At 40.6% G+C, this 17869-nt stretch overlaps 1 protein-coding gene across 4 annotated transcripts in view; it reads left to right on the top strand.

Moving 5' to 3' along the window:
- Window positions 1-17322, top strand: part of Trim9 (E3 ubiquitin-protein ligase Trim9) — an 87925-nt gene extending 70603 nt beyond the window's left edge. For 2 of the 4 annotated variants that reach the window (XM_089081975.1, XM_011639110.3), the window contains 5 exons: window positions 237-269; window positions 7955-8127; window positions 12151-12289; window positions 13300-13530; window positions 14323-17322. In XM_089081975.1, coding sequence (XP_088938101.1) covers window positions 237-269; window positions 7955-8127; window positions 12151-12289; window positions 13300-13530; window positions 14323-14651 — 905 coding nt within the window. In that variant the 3' untranslated portion in view covers window positions 14652-17322. The remainder of the gene's footprint in view (window positions 1-236; window positions 270-7954; window positions 8128-12150; window positions 12290-13299; window positions 13531-14322) is intronic. The other 2 variants (XM_089081976.1, XM_011639112.3) reach the window with 1 other exon arrangement.
- Window positions 17323-17869: the final 547 nt, after the last annotated feature.

Raw genomic sequence — 17869 nt, 5'->3', positions numbered from 1 at the left:
ACTTCGAAATATCAGATTTAATAATAATTGTGTGAAAGGAACGGTAACCTTTAACGCAATTCATAACGCGGAAAATTGCGCGATCATGCAAATTAATTAACTGGAGAAAACAAGGATATTCGGTAAAAGAAAAAAATAACTTTCGAGCGAGTTTGACGTTTTGTGCTTGCATGCGATGTACGTAAGTGAATGCAAATATTTTCACCGATTATAAATCATTCTACTGTTGGACGCAGCGTCGGAGGGGGAAGAACGATTTCCTACAGCAGGTAAAGGAAACCCAATCTAATAGTAAATACACCCGTAGACATATATTAGCGACACGAGAGAGAGAGAGAGAGAGAGAGAGAGAGAGAGAGAGAGAGAGAGAGAGAAGAGAGACGAGAAAGAAAAATAATAATTAAGAGAGATGGAGGAGGCGTCAATCTTACCCGCCAAAGTCGTCTAGACGGGAGTCGAGCAAGGGGGAGGGGGGGGGGTCTGCTTAATAATTTTACGTAGCCCCCGGGGGCGGCTCCTTTAAGCATGCCTTCTTGCTCGCCGCCGCCGGCTTTGCCATACGCTAAAACGTTTCAAAAGCGGATTAATTAGGTACCGGCTTTGCAGTAACTGCTGTAACGATCTGGAGGTATTAACTCGTTACAAAGAGACATGCTCTCCTTACCTCGGTACTCGCTGGGTATACGCTGGCTCTCCGTTACACGACGTCACGTGTTACCGTCCCGATGTCAGGTCGGGAAATGTTAATCGCGTCTGATTAACATGTTTACATGACGTATGGATAACTTAATAATGTACAGCTCGAAGTACGGGGAATCGCGTTAAGACAGACGTAGCACGAAAACTCGATTCACCCGACCGGTAAATAAAATTTTTTATTTCATCGACTCAATTTAACGATAGAATTAACATAAAATTGATCAAGGCATCTTGCCGTTGACATCAAGAGCACGTCGATCATATGCATTATTTTAGCAAATTTACAGTCCTACGCACCTTCCGATTGAAATTAGGAAAGGAGAGTTAATGAAATACAAATCTATTTAACGAAACTCGATAAACGTTTGCCGTCGTCGAGGAAGGCATAAACTCACACTTCTCTAGAATCAAGACGTTTCACTTTCGCGCAATCTTGATACAAATCGTACGGTGATATTAGAAAGTTTCTTCATTACGCACAGTTCGTCAAAGAGCAGCACGCCTCAGTTCGTTAAAATCTGCGATCGGCAGTCACACGGAATTTCATTTACTTAACCCGGCTTTACAAATAGCAAAGCGAGGAATGTGCCCTGTGGAAATTTTCAAGTTGCGAGAATTCTGCATAAAGTTTCCAACGAAATCGTTCGAGCGTATTTTCAGGTATCTAACGAATTCAATACATTAGAAAGGTATATAGGCATATTACGTTGAGTGACGACTTCTTTTTCAAATGTAATTTAAACGTAATATTAAAAGGAGAAATCCTTTTCTCTTACATAATTTCTTGTCAAACTTTATTTAAATATTTATAAAATAAAAAAATTTTTTAAATTACAGAAACAATGAAAAATGAAAATTGTATAACTTATTGTTAGTTTTCAAATATATTTTGCACAAAACTGCGCGAAAAGAACGTTAAAATATCATGGCAAATATTCGGAAAAATCTGGGATTGCAGTTGTAACAGAAGTTACAAAGCTGGAAACTGAATTATTCCTTAGCAATTTATAGCGATGGTGTGAACGGGCAAAGCGAAAATGCGAAATTTATTTTCGTATTTTACGAGGTTATCATGTGCGCTCGGCGCGATTTCGATCTCGACGGAACGAGTTTAATCGAACATAAAAATTCATCGATCTTTCCGTCAGATGGGGGAGAGATGAGCAATTGACGATGAACGATGACGACGAAAACATTACGAATATTTCCGAACAGGTGCTTCGCTTTCTTAAATTTCGACTTTATTGCGGTGCGCTATCATCAATATTTTATGACATGAAAAATTGTTGAATTTCTTGGGCCGCCACTAAATCCTGTTATTATCTGCTTCCGTGGTTTTAAAGAGTGAAAGAAGGTCGAATCGTCTTAAAGTTAAAATTTGTCACCGTGAAATTCGCTGGTCTTATCATTTTTCGTTTTATAACGCGGTGCATCCGCTTACGAGCGTAAATGGTTATTGCCTGTTAAAAAGTGATGTTTACGCCAAAGCCATAAATATAATGCGAATGAAGATTGTAAAATGAAGATTGCATTTCTCGCATCAGGGAATTAGCGGATATTGGCAGTGTTTGTTTCTCATAAAGTTTAAAGTGAATTTTTACGCAAATCACTTTTGGCAAATTAACGCTTTAGTATTCTGTCCTGTTTAGCCCTGATAGATTTCCCTGTCCCATAGCGTCGCTATGTGGACAGAAAAGGAGAACGAAGAATCGGTCTAGACGTCCGGCGGAAAATTAAACGCGGGCTTGTCGCGGACGAGGCTGACGACCGTACAATGCGACGTTAATGTCCCGTACGTATGTCTCGCCGAGATAACATGGGTAAACGGGGATTTTACCTCCTCGACGCTGGCAGATTAATTCGCTCATTAATTTATGCGCCTGCGATGCTGCAATCGTGCTCCATCGTCAACGACCATTCTTTTAATAACAACGATAATTCTCTCGGCGCCCGCGTTCCAGAGTCATTGATATTGACCGAAGTGACTCTTAAATATTTATTTATATATATTTTATTCAAAAGAAGTTCAATCAAATTTTTTTTTATATATAGAGAGAGAGGAAAAAAAAATACTAGAGATATGAAATATTACCATATTATAAAAGCAAATGTGATACTATTCAAAAATATTTTTAGTGAAAAATGAGAGGAAGAAATTCAACTGATTTTTTTGTATTTGAATAAAAATTAGAAGTTATGATAATTTAAATAAAAAATAAAGATTGAACATATTGTACGTTCGAGATTGCCAGTTTTTTTCTCTATCTCTCTGTTCTTATCTCTCAGATTAACTTTTATCGTAGTTACTGCGAGAATCAGAAAGAAAAATGCATCAGGAAATAAATATTACTACCTACGAACGTAATGTAAGAAAAAAGAATTATCGTATCGTATCGAACGCAAATAAAAAATATAGCCGACAATTCTCGAGAGTCTGAAAGAAGCGAGGAAGCTTCTCGCGCGAACAGTTATCTCGCAGAAGTCAGAAACGAAAGTGCCGAAGCGGACGTGATTGTTTCAAGAGTGCTTCTGCGCTGGAGTGAAGTGTGAAAGATCGTCTTCGGCGAACTTCGTCAAGATCACAGTCGAGTCTCGCGAGAAGACCATTTTTCGCCAGGCCGAGAGCCGTCCATCCTCCGCGAAGTTTATTTTCACCTGTCGCTAAGTTTTATCAGCGAGATATATTTTGCACGCGATACATTTTAACGGGCTATCGCCGCATTCTTCGCTTCGTCATGCTGTTCTCTCTCTCTCTCTCTCTCTCTCTCTCTTCCCCCTTCTCTTCTTTTCCATCGTATAACCCTTATCAGTACACTCTTTTTTCTTGTTTTTTTTTCCACAAAGAGAAATGAACGAGAGAGAGAGAGAGAGAGAGAGAGAGAGAGAGAGAGAGACAGAGAGAGAGAGAAAGAGAGAGAGGGGGGGGGAGGGGGAGAGAAAGGAAGGAGGGGAGGAAGAGAAAGAGTCTGTACATATCGGATATCGGCGCGGCATGGCGCTTCTCGCGCCGTTCGATAAATCATTCCGATATGGGCATAAAGTTTCGCCGGTGTGTCGATTCACGTCGGACTCCATTGTAGAGCTGTAAAAAGAACGGCCGTAACAGTTTTTTATCCGCGAACGTTGTTTCCACGCGTCTCTGTCCTGAGTCCTTCGGAAGCGGAGATCTTGGAGTCTCTCTCGCGTCCACCTATCCTGCCCATTAATTCCCGCTTTTACGAGCACACCCTCGTAAAGAGTGGATGATAAATATTTCACGTATTCCCTCGCGACTTCTTTTTTTAGCCGGCTTTAATTGACGCCGCGGTAATCGTTATGTCTCGCGCTTCCTCCGGATTCTTGTCGTTATTAGGTCGTGAACGAACGTTACGGAATGGCAGTATCGATGCTCCGAGTTTGTTACGCGATCTTTCGTCCAAATTTAATTAACACTTAAACAATGGTAATAATTCTAATTAATGTTTACTGTCCCGTTAAGATGCATTAGAAAATATATATCATACTGAAAGAGAAGATATTACAAGAAATAATCCTTTACGCTAGCTATAATACTTAGAGATTACGAACTCGCACGTTGATAGCGCCAACGTAAAATTCGATGAAATCCAGGATAATCGATAGTAATGTCGACGATATAGAGCAACGGAATTTATGTCATGTGAACGGCTCCATCGTCGAGGTTCCACGTCGGATTATACGAGTTTTTGGATCGGGATAAGCGGTAAAACAGCATGAGTTCGTTCTTCGCCACGTCGCTCTTTTTCTACTTGACATAAACGACTTTTCTCTCTTCCATTTTTTCGTCACGTCACGCGAATTATGCGATCTCGCTTAACATCGCCTCGAAAATTAAATCTTGAACTTCATATAACTTTGTAAATCAATATTTATTTTCTTATCAACAACTTTTTATCAACATTTCGAATAGTAATGTTATTAAGCTCACCGCGAGGTGTTTAAATAAACGAGTATATGGTTATTTATAAGTTTCAAATACGTATTCAAATGAGAAGTAACAGAGAAGTAACGTTTTCCTTCCGTTTGCCATTTAACTGGGAATGAAAATACGAAATGATAAATGTTTCTCAAGACGATCTTAATTTGCATTAAAGCTCAATGTTGAACATAGTTATGTAACGCCGGCGCCATTAGCCTAATTTCATAATGTGAACACCGCAGGGATCTTGGAGCTCTAGTGCTTGTAGAGCGAAACGGCTCTCTCCGTCTCCAAGGATATGCTGAACTCCGTGACGATTCGCTGTCAAGCATGAAGCCAGTTAATTATGCATACACGTGTTAAGTCTTCCTTGAAGGTGCAACTAGACGAAATATTATTCTCAGTATTCCGCGTCTATATTTATATATATGTGGAATTAAGCAGTCTATAAACTTTGCGATACACCTCTCCGGAATTCATTGCCATCAACTGCAGACAACTCTGCAAAGCTGAAATTTAAACATTTAATTTGTCATTTTAATCCTTTTATAGACTTTTTGCGTCGCGATATGAAAATATTCCGTATTTTGAAATTAAATTTTAAATCTTTTTTATTGACGCAGGACGCGCAATTTTTGGCTTCCTTTTATGTATCGCGATGTTTATGTTTGTTTAAATTTCCATAGCTGCAGAAAAATTGCATTTCTCGATCGTATGCGTGAAATTATATTTTCCCATAAAAGATTACCTCTTTTGTACAGAAAAATATAATTTTTCCTACATCATACATTGAAAAAGCGTATTAAGTTTCATACATCATTGAATTCACGAGTCAATTTCGTCGAAATCGGAAAGGTAATTAGTTTTGCGTCGAATCGCAGCTTCCACGGCTTTTATTCCAGAAAATTATGGAACAGAGTACTTTTTTCATCTGCGTGAATGCATGGGACACCATTGAAATTCCGCTTTTCACCCTACAAAAAATATGTACCCTTTTATTACGGTTCAATCACTATCGATCATTGATTCGTCTATCTTTTTATTTATTATAGAAAGTAGATTTTTATCTGATTTGGAATCGAAATTGAGCGCGAAATGATTTCTATCACGGACTATATTATATATCCGCGAAATAAAATTCGACTTAAATTCATCAAAGAGATTGTCGCTGAAATTGTATTGTTCACGACGTCTCGCCTCTACCGCTGTAACGCGGTAGAGGCGGGACGTCGTGAACAATACAATTTTCTCGAAAAGCCGACTTTGATCGCGGTTTTTGCGACTCAACAGTATCAACGTGGCGTGGCAAAAAGGCCGCGATAACTTTTGAGACACATTTTTATCCGACTGCGCATCGTGACGTGTTTGCCAAACCTTCGTCTTTCCCGTCCTTTGCCTTTTTGGCGGGCGTGTTTATTCCTCGGTCACGGCGGCGACTGTCCGATCGAATTATGCTGCTACCGGAAATCGACGACCGAAACGGACGGGAAGTCGTCGGGTACCGAGGGGATCGAGAGCGTTTCTGAGATAAGTTTGCGCGAAATCGCACGGCGTCGACGAACGGCGCGTCCGGGAGGAGAAATTGGCCTTTGGTTTATTAGCATGTCAACAAGTTAACCGACGAGCCGACGACCTGCGTCGCGATGCGGCAAGTTTCCACTGAAAGCCAAATAATTTCATGTAGAAGCATCAACAACCGCCTGCAGCGCGCGTTAACGCTCTTGAAAGCGGACTATCCCTAGACACAACATTTGCCTGGACCGTAACGAACAGTCGGTCCTATGTAATCAGTATCGCTTCGAACGGCCATTCTTTCGCGACGGAAGCAACACGCGCGCGGAAAGCGTTTTTGATAATCGATTATCGAGTAAATTAATATAATTTCCCGGGAGAAGAGAAATAGGTATGTGCGTTAGAATATTTTAGAATAGCGTCTGAATTAATTGAAAGTTTCTTAATATTTGAAACAATTTTTTTTTTTATAAAAATATATATATATTTTTTAAAAGAATTATTCTAAAATATTAATGTATATACCTATTTCTCTTCTCCCGAGAAATTACATTAATTTACTTGATAAATAATCAAAAATACTTTCCATCATTTTTTTAACATTGTGACTTTACGGGAAGTTAGTATTGATAATTTTGCCCTATTTCAATACGGAGGATCAGTTTCATTCTATCGTCTTATTGAGATAGTTGTATGTATTTCGATCGGCAAATTGAGAGATATGGTGCTCTGCGCCGGCAATCCAATACATTTCTGCGGGACAGAAATCTGGAAGCGCAGTAATTTCTGCGGCTTCAACTTGTACCTTAGACAGACAGAATCGAATAGAATCGTGCGGTCGCACGGCAACCGGCGATCCGTTCCAAGTTCCGTTCGTCGTTAGGAAACTCGTGGTAAATTCGGCAGCCCGAAGCCTGTTTAAATCGTGAAATTATTGCCGCCGAAGGTCATCAGCGGCGAGCCAGCTTTGGAGGCAAATCGGATTGGAGCCAAATACCCAGTTTCAAATCATATTATATTAAAGTTAGCCGGCAGTGATCAAAATTACCAAATTATCTATATGTGTGAATATATTTTCTTCACGACGTATATATTTAATTCACAATCCTATGTAAGCTTATTACATGTGTTATTGCGTTTACATTACTTTATCGAGAATTTTTCTTCTTCCCATTTATTATTACATCTCATTTTAATATATTTGTGTGACAGACTTCCCATTAATTTATAAGCTTATTCGTTTGTAAAATGATTTATAAGCAAACTTTGTTGGCAGGAAATCTCCAAAGTTAAATACCTTTACCTCAATCCTTTTGCTACGAAAATACGAAATGTTTAGTTACTTACCCGGGAAACTTCTTAAGTGTGTACAAAGTTTTAGCGAAGTAGAAAATTTCAGTATTGGAAGCTTTCGTTCTTAAGCAAGTACAACAACTGATTTATAGTCTGCTTATAACTTTATTTTTATGAGGCAGCTTCAAAGTAACCGTATCTACCTTTCCATCACGCGAGCGTTCTTTGCATTACCGCTGCAGGAGAAGCGGCTATATCAAATTAACCAAAGAAACTGAAATTTCGTTTATTTTCATATATTTTCATATTTCACATAATTCATATATTTTAATGTAACAATCACGCGTCACTGCAATTATCCCCCGTTAGAATGGAGCTCCTTTACGATGAGAGTCGCGCGCGCGCGCGCGCGCGCGCACGCCCGAAAGACATTATTAAATCCAGCTTATTACTTCACCTTCGCGCTTCCATGTAACGCGGAAAGCTGTTAAATCTCGACGTACGCATTTCCAGCACCCGGAGCGCCTCTGCTGATCCCCGAAGACTGTAGCGCCGAGAACAACAGCGTCACCGTTGCCTGGCAGCCGCCACCTGGCCACGGAATTATGGGCTGCGCCGGACAGAGGGGTCCCGCCATCGAGGGATACCTCTTGGAGCTGGACGACGGCTGCGGCGGGGAATTCAGGGTGAGTAAACAGTATATCCCGAGGAAATTGTACTTCCCTGCCTATCGCCGGGAGAGACGTTAGGTCCGGATCTCGGGAGAGGAGGGAGGCAGGGTGAGCTTTCTCGAGATCGCCTGTGAATTCTTTGATGACATTTCACTCGATGGACCCTTCATCGTCCCCGTTTCTTTGCTGACGCGATGTCCGGTTCCGGTGTTTCTTTGCCGTACTCTCCTCTAGCGGTATCATCCCCGTCGTCGACGGCGGTACGACTTTGCCCAACAATGGGACACTTCGACGTTCTCACGATGTCTTCCGTGGAATTGTTCTCCCATTCGTCGCGGACGAGATGAAATCGAGAGAAACTGACTGGCATCAAATGATATTTGACATATGTTACTTTTCCCACGAAATCTTGAAAGCGACGTGTCAGTTTTTTCATTCGAGTCAGTAAATATTTTTTTTCAAGCATCACAACTTGTTTTCCTATAATTCAACTCTCTTATAAAAGCAGAAAGATTAATTATTATCCGTCTAGAATTTGTAATAGATTTAACATGAAATGCTATGAAAACTATAATAATATTAATTTTAGGATGTAACGCTGCGGGAGTGTCTGTCTGTCTGTCTGTCAGTTCCATTTTCAAAAAGTTGGGACATGAGGTTTCCTCATGTTCGGGCGAAAGAAAGTTACTCGTGATGTAAAAATAATAAAAAAAAAAAAAAAGAGAAACACGAATTGTACGAACGTGGTAGGAAACTTTAAAAGATTCGCTATGTATGTTGAACTAAACGTGACGGTGTAACCCGAGGGAAAGGAGATTTAAGTTTGTTTATGAAATGTATTCGCATTAAAATTCTACGGTAGTTTTCTTCTTCGCTATTTTTTTAATTTTTAATTAGATTGCATATTTGCTCATACAAAATTGGTTACTGTGAGTCCCTAGAGGCTGAAATACCCTCTTGATATTTCCTGGTTTAGCATTTGTTATGCTAATTATGTTAAATGATTTAAATGAATCTTTTTTTTTTAAATTTCCTGAAGTTTGTCATGTATTATTAAAGAATCGTGTATTAGCAAATTTGTATTATTATTTCCGTATTACGAATTATAATTATATATATATATATATATATATATATATATATATATATATACTATAATATATACTATAATATAATAACAATAAATATATAATATTACAATAATATTATATATTAATAATTAATATAATATATAATAATTAATGATTAGGATAATTAATCTACCATTCTTTTTAAGAAAGTTAAGTTACAAGAAAACAAGTTGTGATACTTAGAAAAAATATTTACTAACTTCTGTTCTAATAATATATATATATATATATATATATATATATATATATATATATGTTCATGTGCATCCATTTTGTCGTCAACTTTGTTCTTTTTGATTATTACACTTTTCGTTTATAATTTATATTACACGCAATAATATCAAAATGAATTTTGTCTATAGATGGATTTCCGTATACGGAAGCGTTAGTAAAACCGTAAAAGCAAGATCCCTCCTTTCAATGTACTAAAGGATAACACCGGCTATCGTGTAAAGTCGAAGCGCAAAGGGGATCAGAAGAAACGGTATGAGGATCGTAAGGTCTCCCTTTGCTTGAAAATTTGTCCTGCGCATCGCGAAATGAATATTGATGTCGATCGTCCGTAAAGTTTATTCTCTTTGCCGAGATTTTTTTGTTACGTCGTATCGGGACGAATGAATACTCGTGAATACTACTTTTCGTAAAGGATCGACTACATATCCGTTCGGAGCGCGATTCCGGACTAGCGAGGTCGTTCGTCCCATTTATTCTCGGACCGAACTCTACTCGGCCGAACTCGAAACGCCGTCTTTCGCGTTTTATTGATCGTAAACGCGGGTGGTAGTGGGCGCCCTAAAACGCGGTAACGATTATGGCTAATAATTCAGCCTAAATAGCGTGCGTGAGTCGCGGCATAAAAGTCGGGATTAAAAGGCAGCCCCGGCGGAGCGAATTTGTCGCGCGGGTTTTGAAAAATTTTGAGGATTAGCTGAATAAAGGCGGCTCAACGCGCCACGTTAATTTATTTTCCCGCGGCGTCTTAACTAGGCAATAACTAATTGATCGTCAAGAAAATTAAATATAGTTTGTTTAAGAGTTTAAATTTAATTTACTTGACTGAGCATTCAGTCATACGTGAATTAAGAAACGGTTTGTGAATTAAGATTCCTTTTCTAATAAAGAAGAATGAAGATTCGATATTAAGAGCATTAATTGAAGTCCATAACTCCAAGATTCCGGGGTTACACGTGAGAAATGAGCGATCCTCTTGGGCGACGGCAATTATTAATTGCTCCCAGCGATATCGTCCCGTTCATTAGAAGTTTTTATCAAATGGCGTCAGTTCGAACCGTCATTTGCTACATAATCCACGATTCGAGATTAATGTGAGACAATTTACCGGCGGTCGTAGAGTTTCATAGGGTTTTGTCTTCTACCGCAAGAGGAAATAAAATTACACAAAATGAAAGAGAGAATGATAAATCGCAAAGCTTAGCATTTTTATATGAAATTTATTTAATATATATTAGATTTAATGTTTGCAAATATTTGCGTATGAAAAATATGATGTGGAATAAAAATATATTTAAATTAAAAAGATATGCAAATTAAATGTAAAGAGGAAAATTTTGCTTATTATTAATTTGAGAGAGAGAGAGAGAGAGAGAGAGAGAGAGAGAGAGAGAGAGAGAGAGAGAGAGAAACATGCCAATCAATGCCATGTAAACGTCACGATGGATTTAGCCGAAAGCTATATTTTGCATTTATATGATAGATGATTATTACAATAGTTTTATACAAAATTAATCCCCCTCATCTTTCACGAAGGTTCTACCTTCCAAATAGCTCGTGCGGAGGCGTATGCTAAATCCGCAGTAAAATCGATAAGAATAATATATATATCGCCGCGTATGAATTCCCATTCGCACAAACGTGTTTCAGGTCGAGTCTGTAAATCGTGCGTCTAAATTTTCATGCTTTGTTAATAATGCATCCGGCGGCGCTGCGATATGGCGCTCGTTAATGAACGGAGCGATACCGCGAATATAAATCGTTCTCGTTGCCGACGCTCTTCTCGTCCTTTCTGCTCCCCTCGTCCGACCTATCGCCAGCCTCTTGGCGGCCATCGGGATAACATGGATCCTCTTCCTTTTAATATTTAAATCGAGCTCGTTCGCGCGGCACGATGCTGCAGGTTTCCCGGTTTCTGGTTTTCGCTTCCGCGCCGTCGCCCTTCGAGTTCACAGTCGGAATCGGGAAGGCTCCTTTGATAAGGATCGGGTTTGCCGGAAGGTTCATATTAGTCCGGAATTAATTTCCTTGTTCTCCGTGATTTTATTTAGAGAAAATGCAAGGTATGCAAAAATTTAATCTTTATTCGGGGAAAAAAGTAGGAAATTTCTAGCGAACTCCACAAATTTTAGCTGACATATTTTAAATCTTGACTTTATTATTATTCCGTTTTGTAACGTATCTCTTTATATTTAAAGTCATTTTGAAATCACATTTTTTATCAAGACACATGCACAATGAATAATAAAAAATGAATAATAAAAATTGCATAAAAAAAATGATACTAAAAACTCGAAGGGAAGAATTATTTGTTTTACATATTTTAACAGTCTTAAGGAACTTTTATTTCGATGATAAATATATATCATATGCTTGCTTGTCCGTTGGTCGACCAATTTAACCTGACCAATTTAACCTGATATTTCTTTTAGGAAAATCGATATGACAAATATAAACTCCTCTCTTTATCTTACCATTTTTATCATTAAAACAAGCAATCGGATATTTTTCGCATTCTCTAAAAAGACTTTCGTCCAGGTCCCGAAAAAAAAAGATGTAAAATGTGATCTAATTACTTCTAGGAAAATTGTTTTCTCTCTCGATTAATAGAATAGATTATTCGGCTGCAGTTGCAACCCGCAAATTCACGAGTGTTCGTTTGAAATCTGATTCGCAGGAGGTGTACTGTGGCCGTGAGACCATTTGCACGGTAGATGGGCTGCACTTCAACTCGCTCTACAACGCCAGGGTGCGGGCCTTTAACAGCGCCGGTGAGGGCGAGTACTCGGAGTTGATCGGCCTTCAGACCGCCGAGGGTGAGAGCTTTCTCCTTTTTTTCTTTACCGTTTCCTGGGCGAAACGCGCGCGGAAGCCTCAGCTGGAAAATCGGCGTCGGTGTCGCGTGGAAGACGAACGATCGTAAGCGACGTCGATTTTCCAGCCGCGCGTACTTTTTTTCCGCGGCACGATCGCGTGATCGATGAGATGGACGGTAGACGCACAGAAATAGCCGCGATAGAATGCCCATCCGTATGGCGTTTGCGGAATAATGCGGGCGACAATTACAAATGGTTTCGAGGAGACGTTTTTACCTCTGCGTCAGTTTCAAAATTCTTCAGAAATTTAATTTTTGTTATTACTTAAGCTTGTTACGAAAACGCTTAAATTTTTCAGCGTCGCGAAGAATTAAATATTATCTTTTAATTCTCAAGCGATGAATCGGTTAATAACATTGTGGATTAAATTACTCATTTGTAAAACATAGTAGTTTAATTTAAAATCATTGTTGCTTTATTTCCAGACTAATTCTTTATATTGAACTTTAATCGTGTATCTCTTCGTATTTTTCTGAACGTATTAATATGTAAAAATGGAGAAAAAAAGCTCTTTGCTTTTTTTTATTTTCGGATCGTGATATTCGTTGGGCGAAAGTTCAGTGTTTGAACAACAGCTACATCGTGTAAGAAGTTCCATGTAAAATTTTTAAATTATTTAACAGCCGCGAAAGATCCAACATCCCTTCCTTTCACTTTCCGCAGTCGCGTCACGTCGACTTTCCATATCAAATTCTTAAATTATTTAGCCGCACAGAAAATCAGATCACCCATTCTCTTTCCCATATTAAGATTCCACAATCCCGTCACGTCGTTATTAACATCGAGTGCGGCGGCGACGTCGAATTTCCAATAACCCGGCACTCAATAACCCAACGCTCGTGCCTGAAACGTGTAGTTCGTTAAGCGTGCTTGCGGATCCGAGTCCGCGGAATATTAATCGGAGCTGTACAACGAAGCTGTATTCTCTGCTCTCTCTCTCTCTCTCGCAGTGGCATGGTTTTCGTGGGCTACCGGCGCGGCTGGCATACCGCAGGAGGTGTCCATATCCGAGGACGCGATGAGCGCGTCCTGCGAGGGTTACGAGCACCGTGTGGTCCTCTCGAGCGTCGGCTTTTCGCGGGGTGTGCACTACTGGGAGCTGACCATAGATCGATACCACAGTGACACCGATCCAGCCTTCGGTATCGCCCGGGCCGATGTATCGCGCGATCAGATGCTGGGTAAGTTCTCCCCTCTACCTCTGCCTCTTGCCACCTCTCCCCGCCCCCTCCTCCCTCTTCTTGTCCCTCTCTGCGGAAAATATCGTGCGGTTTATCCGGTCCTGATGAAATATTCATGCGTCACCCGGTACGCCCCGGAGATCCCTGGTTTGTTCGGAAATTCGAGAGGCGAGAGATGTATGTACCGTTTTTCCTACTCCTTTTAACTCCCGCCTGTTTTTATCTTTCTCTCTCTCTCTCTCTCTCTCTCTCTCTCTCTCTGTCTCTCTCTTTATTTCTTTGTTTTTGTCTCTACATATCGGGCCAGATAAGGGAAAACGACGGTCAAGAGATTCCGCCAAGATCGGAAAGTGCGCGACCGTGATTGTGTAACTGTAACACACTGAAGAGGGTGCTTTAACCCTTGGACACGTGGAAACCGGGTCAATGCTCTTACAGCTGATGAAATCCGAAGACCGATCGCGTGCTGTCTAATAAACGACAGAAATTTATGGAACATTCGCAATCCTATTACATATTTTTTCTTTCTTTGCAGTCTTCTTAAAATATTCCTTAATAATTAACGTTTATAATTATTCGTTTTGTGTGATTACCAATTACTTCAGAACAGAGTAGAAAAACATTTCGACATGAGTTTTATATATATATATATATATCAAGCTTGTTTCTTTATCTCTTATATATTGACGCTTTATCATCGATTAAATGCAATCTGAGATGAAATTCGGTTAGATTTTTCCCATTTTGAAGACGTTTCGCGCGTGCAAGTTTTGCAAGCCGTTTTGTTCGCAGGTAAAGACGACAAGGGCTGGAGCATGTACATAGACCGGCAGCGGTCGTGGTTCATGCACGGTGGTGGTCATGCACAGCGCACGGAGGGTGGCGTCCAGCAAGGCTCGACCGTCGGCGTCCTCCTCGATCTCGACACCACGCACACGCTACGCTTCTTCGTCAACGATCAGCCGCAGGGCGGTATCGCCTTCCGTGATCTCTACGGCGTTTTTTATCCGGCGATCAGCCTGAATCGCGGCGTAACCGTGACTCTTCACACCGCCCTGGACGTGCCGCGTCATCTCCTCGCACTTCACGAGGAGTACGTAAGCGACATGGTTCAGAGCTAGGGGTACCTTAACGTCCTCAAGAAAGGTCTGCTCGAGATCGGCTCGCCTTTAGGCCCGACGATATACGCCGCGGACAGGTGCAGAGACTTTGAGTCGGGCCAGCTGCTGGAGAAGATCATCGAGGAGAGCCCGGTCGACGTTAATTAATTGATAGATTCTTTGAATATCATTTAAAGCGATCGACCGTTAGTTCGTTTTCTGTAATACCGCTTGGCACGAAGCGTTACGAAATGGTGTCTGACACCGCTCCGAAATGTTATAATGTTAATGAAGATACTTTCGCTCTTCTGCTATGCAGCTAAGTGTAAATGGTTTGATCTCCTCAGGAATTTAGGGACGCAATTTTTTTTCCAGTATCTCCGTATTTAGAAGTGTATATTTTTACGAAGCATTTTCCACGCGATTATGTCACGCATTTTATGTTATAAATCTGATTTACTATAAATAAGAACGCAATCTTTTTTTATTTAGAATTAAGAAATGTATTGTCCCTGGGGATGTTAATCCGGGAAAAATGCGCCTCGCGCTAGTTGTCTGGATATAAACGGGCTCCGCGAGGAATAACGATTCAACAGGTCCAGAAACTTTGGCGAGAAGATTTCTGAGAGAGGCGCTAACCGTTGACCCTTTTGGATTCGCCTTGTTTGAGAAACTGAAACTTAGAATCCAGACTCCGTAGATGGGAAATCGGGATTTATACTTTCCTATCTCATTCACATGATCGATGATCATATTAAACGAAACCTATAATATTAATCGAAGCGCCGTACGTTTCGAAATATAAGACGCAGCGTAAAATCACTCGAAGAGTGAAAAGTCACTTTATTCCGGAGAATTTAACGAGACTGACATTCACGCACACGTCACACGATCCATAAATAATACGTCCAGTTAGGAGGCCGCAGGAAAGCTAAGATAAAGTTCCCTCCGCTAAAAGATCAGTCCATTTTCTATTTATATCATACTTTACAAAAGCGGAGCGAAGAAAGTATTTTTTTCTACGCGCTTTTCCTAAATTCATTTCTTCAAGTATCGTCCTCGAAGAAGACCTGATGCACTTCTGAGAATTGGTGCTTTCGACCTGCGGTCAATTAACTCGAATTCCCTGTCCAGCTATGATCTAGAAAGAGACGTAGAGAAATTACCGGGGACACTTAACCGAAGGTGGAACGATCGGCCCTCGGAGGCAAGGAGACGTCCATTAGCAAATAGCCAAGTATCGTTGCCGACAAACTTTGTTGAGGATCGTATTCGAGTAGAAACGATCAATCGGTCAGTTCGAGAGCTTCAAATAAGAAGTCTCTTACGGAATTCATCGCTCGACGGAGAGAGAAGGACGAGCGAGAGAAATAGTCTTGCTCGTCGGCAACCTTTCTCGATATTCTCGACGGAACGGTGGTTCTCGGTAACTTTTTACTCCGGGGAGAATAGAATCGAATCGGGGTGCGCGAAGGACACCTCGAGGATCGACATAAGGCATCGAGGATCTCGAGTAGCCTTTCTCGCAGCGTGCTCCGGGCTAGCTAGTAAAGAAAGTCGACGATCAGTCCCACCGGGCGGCATTCGCCGCAGTTTTTGTTCGCTCGCGTAATTAACTCTTTCACCTGCTGCCGTACAGCACGCGTCCGTCTTCGACGATTAAAGATCGCAACGTAACTTTGTTCACTACGTGAACAAAGGCAAGACGTTGGAAATTTTTGAGAATTTTTACGATATTTTATTAAGCAACATCTTCTTATTAAATCTTTGCGAAAGAAGAATAATATGTTGTTTTGAGAAGCATATTTTTCCATGATAGATCCCTAAAAAAGACACTTGTACAACTTGACGTCCGATTATTTATCTCTCGGAAAATAAATGAAGTGCATTTTTTAATATCTAATTGAAATGATCGATGAATATATTTAACTCTTTTAATTCGCCGCTGATACGGTTAATGACCGTGCGAAATCGCGAGCTTCCGATCGAACGCTGACAAGGCGCGATCGACTACGAGGAGACTAGGAGGATCGACCACGGTAAAGGCCGATAATTATCCTACAGGACGAGGAAATCGAAACTCTCTACTCGCTGGAACACGCTGACTGGGCGGATTCTTCGTCCTGCTCGCGCGATCGACGGATCGCTCGATCGTCCACTCATTATCCATATCGACACACGTATAAGTGTAATCGCGTCGTAGGCGTTAAGCTCCATTAAAGCGTATAGACAGATAAGGTATAAAACAATGTTGCCGCGGCTTTAGTGTACAATAATGAATCGAGTATACGTTTTCTAGTCCTCGATAGAGACCCAATCGACACGTCCTTTCCTTCGTTCACTCATTCTCATCCCCCCGTCGTCTCTTTTCCTTCCCTTCTTCGCATCCGCGTCCAATCCCGCTGGTTCTTTTTTACGACTTTGTATCTTGACGGTCAGGAATACACAGGACATTTAGTCCTCGCGCTCGATTTTGCCGTTATATTCCGACCGATGTAACGACAACCCGGAAGCGCGTTATTCTGCGCCGGGCACATCGTGTCGTCGCTGCGAGCGCGCGCGCGCGCCTTTCGGCGCCATGTACATAGGTGTATATATACATATAACTATATCGATTGTACCGCCGATGAATTTGCCGATTGTACTATTTACGACTGTATCGGATCAATAAAACGCAACGAAAAACGCCTGCACGACGTTGCCATATTCGTGACCCCTCGATTCTCCCCTTCGATTCGCTCTCTTCTAGCGATGGATTAAGGCACTTGAGGATCTTCTATTGCAGAAAATATAAGATCAAAAGTCTCAAAAACATATAATATTATTTCTTTCTAATTGTTATTAATATTTTTGAAATAATAAGTATAATAATAATAATCATATACGTATAAAAAAATATATATTTTTTTATATATAATTATATTACATTTCGAAAGTGGATAAAATGTCTTATGTTTTATCCATATATATGTATAAAATCTAAGATTATTCATTTTTTTAGAGAAATAAAAATTCGTACTTTCGAAATTTCAAGAGAGGTCAGGAAATTCGCGAATTGATGCCCTTGTGCGATAATCCACCGCTGTTCTCCTACCGCTTTCTCCCTTCTTCTCCGCCGTTTTTCATTCATTTCATCCGAAACTTTCGTAACACCTCTTCAGGAAGTTCTCTCGCCGTTGTGCTGGCTCCTGCAAATTGCGACGAGTGGCCGAACGGCGAAGGAAAAGACCGGCGGAGTG

Source organism: Pogonomyrmex barbatus, unplaced genomic scaffold (genome assembly GCF_055798465.1).
Source record: "Pogonomyrmex barbatus isolate J1 unplaced genomic scaffold, ASM5579846v1 scaffold5, whole genome shotgun sequence".
Taxonomy (NCBI): domain Eukaryota; kingdom Metazoa; phylum Arthropoda; class Insecta; order Hymenoptera; family Formicidae; genus Pogonomyrmex; species Pogonomyrmex barbatus.
Note: the sequence above shows the minus strand (reverse complement) of the source record. Positions and strands in the feature narration are given on the sequence as shown.